This window comes from Notolepis coatsorum (assembly GCF_963971535.1).
Source record: "Notolepis coatsorum genome assembly, chromosome: 6".
NCBI classification, from domain to species: Eukaryota; Metazoa; Chordata; class Actinopteri; order Aulopiformes; family Paralepididae; genus Notolepis; species Notolepis coatsorum.
The window spans coordinates 86,257,262-86,266,424 of NC_140170.1; the positions used below are offsets into that span (position 1 = coordinate 86,257,262).

Genomic DNA, 9,163 nt, shown 5'->3' on the forward strand with positions numbered 1-9,163 from the left:
TGTACCGTACCATTTACTGTGTACGTGTGTACCGGTACATTTAACCCTTTCACTACAGAAGGTTAACCCTTTCACTACCACACACACTACAGACGGTTAACCGTATGTAGTGTGGTAGTGAAAGGGTTAACCGTATGTAGTGTGGTAGCGAAAGGGCCTTGTCGTGTGGCAGTGAAAGGGTTAACCGTATGTAGTGTGGTAGTGAAAGGATTAACCCTTTGGTAGTGTGGTAGTGAAAGGGTTAATCAATGCTTTTGAACCTTCTCGTAGGTCGTATTCCCTTCTACGACCAGTACGGCGTGATCCGAGACGTGCTGCAGAACCACCTGACGGAGGTCATGACCCTGCTGACCATGAAGCTGCCGGAGAACATGAGCGACAGCGACGAGGTTCTCCGGAACAAGCTGAAGATCTTCAGCATCCTGCAGCCCCTGGGGAGGAACCGGGCCGTCACAGGTCAGTACCAAGCCTACAACCTGGAGGTCCGCGAGGAGATGAACAAGACCAAGGACTACTTCAGTGTCACGCCAACCTTCGCCGGTGAGTGATTGGGTTTGTTTTATTACTACAATTCTACTATTTCTTAAAGGGGTTCTTCACTGGGTTTGTTTTTATTTTGCACATAATCTTGCGCATATGTCCCAGAACTGTAATCTTTTCTTTGCACACATTAATTTAGTTTGACCGTTATTGAGAGTTAATGAATTTGAATAATGTTCTCCAGTGATGTCATTGGAGGACAGTGACTCCTTATATTGTGTTAATTACAATTTAATAGAATGATGGAGATGAAAAAATAGCAATCCTTGTTGCAATCCGTATTCATCTACATGATTTCATTGAGCAGTAATTAATACAACACAAGGATTCAGTGTCATCACTGGATGACATTTTCAAACTCATTAACTCCCAATATCTCTCAAACTAAATGAATGTGTGCAAAACTGTTTAGAGCTTTGGGCTATGTGTGAGATTATGTGCAAAATAAATGAGCATTTCCTGATGGTAAGGTGGCCCTTAACACTTTCAGTGCCACTCACGAGATTTCTCTGGTTTTTTTATAGGTGGTTGCATGCCACTCACGAGATTTCTCGGAATTATTATTATTTATTTTTTTTGCGATCTGAAAAATTATTGCATCACCCGAGCCTACCCGAGTATAGCCGAGGGGCGCCGGCAATCACTGTGGAAAAAAGCGCCCCCTGTCGTCTCCCAGATGACATAAGTGATTTTGGAATGGACTCAATGAAAATGAATGGGGAAAAAAATCCGGTACTCCACATTTTCCAGTTCACTGATCCAGCCGGGGTTACTAGAGTTCATTCTGGAGCCTCAGATCCCCGCGGATCATGGAGTTCTACTGTATCGCGTTGGATCCATACACGTATCGATTTTTTCGAATGGTGATCAGGAATTGGAATATACCAGTTGGATACCATCTGATGTCAGGTAAGGACTCTGTGTTATCAGTGGTAGGATAATCAGAGTAAGTTTGATGAAGTTATAAGCTGTTTTGTGAAATGTCTTCTTTCGGTTTCACTGTAAAAGTCTGTGAGGAAATCAACGGAGCGATTATCAGTGCGCGGCCGTAATGTGCGTGCGTGCACGTATAATATTGATCATCTAGCGTTTATTTGAAAACGATTCATAAAAAGGCCGACGAATATCAACGTTGTGGAATATTCCACTAAAAGACGATTTTCATAGAATGCTCCAGAATGAGCTGTTTTTTATATCAAAACGGGGGCTTTTCTAACTGCTCTGAAACGGCAACGACGCGATAAAAAAACAATCTGCCTTCACAGCACTGACTGGAAAATAGTCTTTGATAATGCGATGGGCAGATTAGACACATAGCCATAATTTAAAACATAGATTAGGCGATATTAACGTTAACATTGGCGCCGATGGTGGCATTCAAGCGGTAAAACGGAAAACCAGGCGTGGCGCTGAAAGTGTTAAAGGGATATTTCACTTTAGTAGAACTTGTCAAGTTTCAGCAGTCTTTCTCAATGCAAAGGCAATCTACAAGTAAGCTAGCGACTGCTGCTGTCCCTATTATCCACTGTCAACACCCCCATTCCTCCCAGGTGTCAGGCCCCTGACTCACTTCCATTTATTTTGAAGACCTAGTCTAAATATCATATTTCTGAAGTATAAACAAACTGTGTCTGTGCATATTTCAATAAAACAGACAATTGTGAGTCAAAGGTATGCGTTTGTTTTGGCATTTGTATTTAGATGTATTAGCTTTGACAAATAAAAGCAGGATCTTGGCTAATTTGTTGTCGGTTTGAGAGTGTGCTGTGTATCTTTACCCTGCATGGAATGTTTGGGGAGTGGTTACCATGGTTACATGCTGCTTTTCTGAAAGAAAGATTCCATACATTCTGTGAAAGGTTGACAGTTGGTCAAACTACACCTCAAGTAAGAAACTATAGACCACTGCACTTCCGCGTTACATTGAGCTAATGGAAAAGAGAGCGGGGGGAGAAAATTAATGAATGTGGATTTAATTCGCTAAAAAGAAAAGTTACGTTTGACACAGAAAATTATATTACACAGAATAATATTGCTGTATGGTTTGTTTATACTTCAGAAGTATGATATTTAGGCATGGTCCTCCAAATGAATGGAAGTGAATGAGTAGCCTGACTTGGGAGGAATGGTGGTGTTGAGAGTTTACTAGTAGATGACTTAGTTTAGATAGGACTGCTGATGTTTGACAGGTTCTATTAAAGTGTAGCATATTGATTATTGTTAAGATATTCTCTGTGTGAGCCTGTATGATACTAGGGGTGTAACGATTCTCCCAGTCTGTGATTTGAATTTAATTTCAAGAACATTGATGATCTTTACAGTAACAGTATATTTATGTCTGGGTTTAAGAACATTAATGAACATTGATGATCTTTACAGTAACAGTATATTTATGTCTGGGTTTAAGAATATTGATTATCTTCACAGTAACAGTATATTTATGTCTGGGTTTAAGCATATTGATTATCTTTACAGTAACGGTATATTTATGTCTGGGTTTAAGCATATTGATTATCTTTACAGTAACAGTATATTTATGTCTGGGTTTAAGCATATTGATTATCTTTACAGTAACAGTATATTTATGTCTGGCTACCCACCTCCCACATGTTTCACTTTTTTCAAATCAGACATTTTATACAAAAGCAGTTCCTTCACTTCTCAAATCGCCCCCTGAATCACCAAGAGGCAGCATTTTAACTGTACTCTATTGTGTACTGGAGCCACAGAAGCAACAACGTTAACTCAACTATTTACAGTCTAATTAACTCTTTCAACTCTCAAACTAAAAGTTCACGGGAGGTGGACTTAGGTACTGAACTACTGAAGAGAAGTGGAATCATATTCTTGATCTGGTCCCCTCGTCCTCAGTTGACATGGCTCGTCACAGTTAACGATTCTGCACAGAATCCAAACCAACACCATTCACAGTGATTCCGCCAGAAGCAAACCTTCCCATACTGTGGCACAGGGTTCTGGCTTTCACCACTTTATTGCCCCGGCGTCTCGTCCCTTTTAAAGTGGAAACATATTTCACCCTCCACATGTGGTACATGGATCAAAGAGTTTCTACAGGGTATCAAACTTGAGAAAATGTGATTCTCTCTTAAAGGCTCCTTGAAAACCTTTTAATAAGACATGGAGACCCTTTCTGGGCCACATGAGTAACTTAACGGTCTTACCAGACCCTGATGACAGCTGAGTCCCACCCCCCTCCCATTTCTCCCCCCTCTCCCCTTTTTTTCTCTTCTTCTCTTTTGTGTACTAGTTTGTTTTTGTGTTTGTTGGTCTCTGTGTTTTCTAAAGGTTGTGTGAGTGGTGGGTGGGTCACAGGCCATGAACATGTGTATTGTTCAGTTTTTTTGTTTATAATCCTGTGTAAAATAATGTAATAAAAAATAAAAAAAATACATAGAAAAAACTAACACAATGTTAAGTGATTCTCCAAATCCACAATTTGATCCGACTTTTGATTTTAAGGTCACGATTAACACACATTATTTTAGATTTTCCATTTGGATTCAGAATTGTCACACCGGCCTATAGGATATCCATAACAATGTATTAACCGATTGTTGCTGAGAAGTGACTCTTTATGCTCGTCTCTTTCTTCCAGCTGTCATGGTGCACATCGATACGGCCCAGTATGACGGAGTCCCGATCATTCTGACCTCGGGGAAGATGCTAGACGAGCGGGTGGGTTACGCGCGGGTCCTCTTCAAGAACGACATCTTCTGTGTTCAGGACCAGACCAGCGTCCACTGCAAGCCCAAACAGATCATCTTCTACTTCGGCCACGGCAGCCTGCAGTACCCGGCGATCCTCGTCACCAAGAACTTGTTCAAGCCTGACATAACGGACAGCGAGTGGAAGGAGGTGACGAAGCATAAAAACGTCAGCGTCCTCGGCCTCCCCGTCTCGGACTACCACGTGCTGGCTCCCACGGCGCAGAAGGAAGCCTACTCGGAGCTCATCTCACACATCTTCCGCGGACGGAAGGACAGCTTCATCAGCGCCGAGAACCTCCTGGCCTCCTGGGGCTTATGGACGCCGCTGCTGCACAGCCTGGCCACCTCGTACCCACGCCTCTACCCCGGCGGCGACGACAACGGGAACATGCTGGACTTCCGCCTGAGGGGAGGGGAGATCGGCTTCATCAGCGAGCCGGTGGTCGTGATCCGGCCGGACCAGATGAGCGGCTCGGCGACGGCGGACAACTTCCAGGTGATGCAGGGGAAGTATCGCAGCGCTGACATGGTGTCCGCCTGGGGCGAGGAGCTGGTGAAGAGGCTGGCCGCGGACCTGCTGGCGGCGGCGGAGGCGGCGGTGTGCGAGGGGGGCACCTTCCACCTGGCGCTCTCCGGGGGCTCCAGCCCCATAGCCCTGTTCCACAGGCTGGTCCAGCACCACTTCTCCTTCCCCTGGAGGGACACCCACGTGTGGATGGTGGACGAGCGCTGCGTGCCCCTGGCGGAGGCGGAGTCCAACTTCCACAACCTGCACGAGTACCTGCTCCGGCACGTCCGGATACCCTTCTACAACATCCACCCCATGCCCGTGCAGCTCAACCAGCGGCTGTGCGTGGAGGAGGACGGGGGAGCGCTGCACTACGAGCGGGAGATCGCCCAGTCGGTCAATGCCTCCAGCTTCCACTTCGTGCTGCTGGGCGTGGGCCACGACGGCCACACGGCCTCTCTGTTCCCCGGCGGCAATGCGGACGGCCACGGGGACAGTCTGGTGGTGCTCACCGAGAGCCCCGTCAAACCCCACCGGCGTATGAGCCTCACCCTCGGCGCTATTAACCGTGCCCGGAAGGTCGCCGTGCTGATGATGGGCAAGGGCAAACACAAGCTGGTCATCCAGCTGAGCCGGGTCAAAGACGACGTCAACAAATGGCCCGTCACAGGGGTACAGCCTGTCAGCGGCCGGCTCGTCTGGTACATAGACTACGACGCACTTTTAGGGTAGACGCGCTACATTACATACATTACATTTCAAGTCTGTAGCAATGACTTAGGCCTAGTTAATGTTTCTGTAATTGGGACAGAACTGTAATTTGACCTGTATGCTGGATTTTGACCAAGAATGTAATTATGAAGATGTATTGGCTTTGTACACTTTACACAGGAGCAAAATGGTCAGAAAAAGAGTGTGTATGTGTGTGTGCGCGTGCGTGCGTGCGTATGTAAGGTTGCAAAGTGATTGAAGAATTTGAAGAACTTTATGTTTACCAAATGTGATCTCAGGAAAGTTAAATTATGGATTTTTTTTTTTTTTTTTATAACAACAATTTACGATATGATCTACACCTGTGGATTGTATGTTTTTATACTGTTGTCTCATTAAATAGCACTAACTTCCCATTCTCAAATGAACAAATAGCTTTATATCAATGAGGGGAACAGTAGGCTAAATTGGCCCTGCCAACAATAGCTATAACTTCTGATTCCAACTATTTTATTTGGAAGGCCTTAACAGAAAGCTTTCGCCTTGGACATTTATTTTTACTATTCATTATATTCTCACATGACCAAAAAGCACATTCCCCAACCCAGATATCTTTTTAGTTTTCATTTTCCAATTTCAACATTTGTTGAAATCAACTGACCTAGTGACCTTGAGGTACACTTTGTAAATATCCGCCAAATCGTTTCATGACCAGTGTACAAGTATTTTAATTTGTGAAGTGATTTGATGATTTGATTTATATAAATGTGGTTTGAAGAACTCTGGTCTAGGAATAGCACTGAATTTCAGCATTAGAATATATTATATTCTTATACAACTAGTTTCAGTTTGTGACTATTCACTCTAGTCTTCCATAGAAATAAATTATAGTTAATCCCTTAGAATTGATTTGATGGTCATTCCCAATTTGAATCTACAATCTTGAATTAAAAAAAATGTTTAACCTAATTATCTAACAATGGTAAGTTAGTGTTGTGTTCATTCATAATTAAAAGGGGTAGAGGTTCAGTACCTTTCAGTTCTTCATCTGTAGGGTAATTTTACCTAGTGCACCTTAAAATGGCTGCCATAGAATGTTTGATAATATTGTTTGCAAAATCATAGTTGGTTTGGACACGCTGGAGTTCTGATGTCATCATTTAGAGTGACTGTCCAGTAGCAGGTGTGGTGTACACTGTACAGTACTATACTCCCCAACTATCTGATTAGCATGCACTGTCCACACAAACCTTTTCACATGTATTATCTCCCAAGTGAGATTAGAAAGTGGACAAACGGTGTAATGATGTCCACATTGAAATCCTGCCCACATAGGCTTAACTCCTACAGGGCAGGAGTGATTGATTCACTGCCTTCAAAAGAGTGGCTGCAGCTTCAGTCATCTGTTCCACAGAGACACCGGAGCTTCTTGGTTGGTGACTTGGTTTATTGATCGAGCACTTTCCCCTTTGTGTTCATCCACCTGCTATCCGTAGTCACAAACAAATTCCGCCCTCCTTTTAAGCACTTTCTAATTAATAGTCACAATGGCAAGAGAATCATAATTATTTTTGATTGAATGCTCATTTCCACAATAGCATCAAAGGTCTATGGAAGCTATTTTAGGTGTACTGGAGGAAATGGCTCTTTCTATTCATTCAAGCTCTGATGAATCCTAAACCCTTGCCTGTGATGTCATTCCAGTGGGGTGAATTTTACTGTACAATGATTTTATAGATTATAGGTAAATTTTCTGGTTATAAAACTGTAGGTGCCACTGTTTTATATATAATATATATGTCAGTAATGTCCAGACTAACATTGTATACATCCACCCAGTGCAACAGGTCCAGAATGCACCTTGGTTTGACACTACAGGTGAAGTTTGTCCATTGGTATGACATCACAAATTTGGTTTGTCCATTGGTATGACATCACAGATTAAGTTTGTCCATTGGTACAGTATGATGTCACAAATTAGGTGTGTCCATTGGTATGCCATCACAGATTAAGTTTGTCCATTGGTATGACATCACAGATGAAGTTTGTCCATTGGTATGACATCACAGATTAAGTTTGTCCAGGGCCATAGAAGGACTATGTGAATTCTTAAAATTGAGTGAAGTGCCCGTTTAAGATGCCAGGATTTTTGCTTCCCATGGCCTCACCATAAATTCCCTGTCGTTTCTTGATTTTGATTTTGATGAGTATTATTACATATTTAATTAATGTGCTGTGAAAATATCCGTATTGCCTGAAACATAGAATCTGGACTACAGTGTAATAGTCATGAATTGCGTGGAGGCTGATGGGAAAGGCAGAGAGAAAGTGAAACCAAGAGATAGGTGGTTCAAAACTATGGTTCTCTTGTCGTCAGATGTCAATGTCCTGTTTGCACCTTTTGTTATCATATTGACACTTGATTACTCTGATTTACAATGTGATGTCATAAGGGCTTTACTTGATCTTAAATTTTTTTTGAGGGTTGAACATATTTCTGTACTGTACTTATACACACATTTCACATGTATATTTTACACTCTGAAATGATGAAAAGAAATTAATAAAAGAAATATATATAAATACATACAATCGACAATGTCAACCCTTTTGTAAATTGGTATTTTAAAATAACGGAAACATTGCTATTGTAACCGTCACCAATGAACAGATTCTTATTTACAATAACAGCCTGGTAAGAGGACAAAAGGTCCTCTCAAAGGGTAACGGGCTCGGGGAAAGGGGACAAACTTTTTTTTAAAGAGACAGACAACCTATACATCACAGAGGTAAGGGAAATTAATTAAAACGCATCAAACAAACAACCAAATATGACAGTTGCCGGTCTGTGTAAACAACTCTGCGATAGAGTCCTTAAAAGTAGCGAGGGGGATACATTTGTCAATTTTCTAAATCTCTTGCATCTTATTCCAACTGCTGGGAGCACTTGGAGGAAGTGTTAACACAGGGAACATCTAGCGAGATATGGTGAGCAGCTCTGGTGTTTATAGGGAGTAGCTGACCATTTTAACAAGTATCAAATGAGGGGAGAGGAGTTAAATTACAAGGTTCCCCGTGGTACAGTACTTTACTTTCCCCTGTATCCCATTAGTGTGTAGTGTTGATGGCGGGTTGTTGTCATGGAAACGCATGAATAATTCATAGAGTATCCATTGTATCTAGTTTCAGCGTCAACGGGGGACAGCTGGGCAGGTTTACTCCTCATTGTTCCCAGTCAGGCCGAGCTGGGGTAGTCTCTCCCTTACCCAGACTCCTCCCTTCACCATGAAGAAGGCTGAGGACAAGAGAAATTGTGTTAAAAGGCATCGGAATTGAAGATAATGGGCTTTGTTTGAAAATGTCCTTTGACTTATCCTCTAGTTGACTAGTTGTTATAAAACTAGATGAAAATCATACCTATTGCATTTATACTTTGGGCAGGGCCGGCTCTAGGGTTCTAGGGTCATCAAAGAGAAGTCGCATATTATCAGTCCTTGCCCCACAATGGTGGAATGAACTACCTACCCCAGTTAGGACAGCCGAAACCCGTCCAATCTTTCGCCGTCGACTAAAGACGCACTTCGTCAACCATTATCTGAATTTAAAAAAATAATATATATATATATATATATATCTAACCCTAACTAACCTTACTGTCATGCACTTGTCCCAATAA

The 9,163-nt window shown here is 42.5% G+C and overlaps 1 protein-coding gene across 1 annotated transcript in view; it reads left to right on the forward strand.

The window, feature by feature from the left end:
• h6pd (hexose-6-phosphate dehydrogenase (glucose 1-dehydrogenase)) overlaps positions 1-8,068 on the forward strand; it is a 29,926-nt gene extending 21,858 nt beyond the window's left edge. The window contains exons 4-5 of the mRNA XM_084316982.1: positions 271-540; positions 4,157-8,068. Coding sequence (XP_084173108.1) covers positions 271-540; positions 4,157-5,508 — 1,622 coding nt within the window. The 3' untranslated portion in view covers positions 5,509-8,068. The remainder of the gene's footprint in view (positions 1-270; positions 541-4,156) is intronic.
• The last annotated feature ends 1,095 nt before the right edge of the window (positions 8,069-9,163 follow it).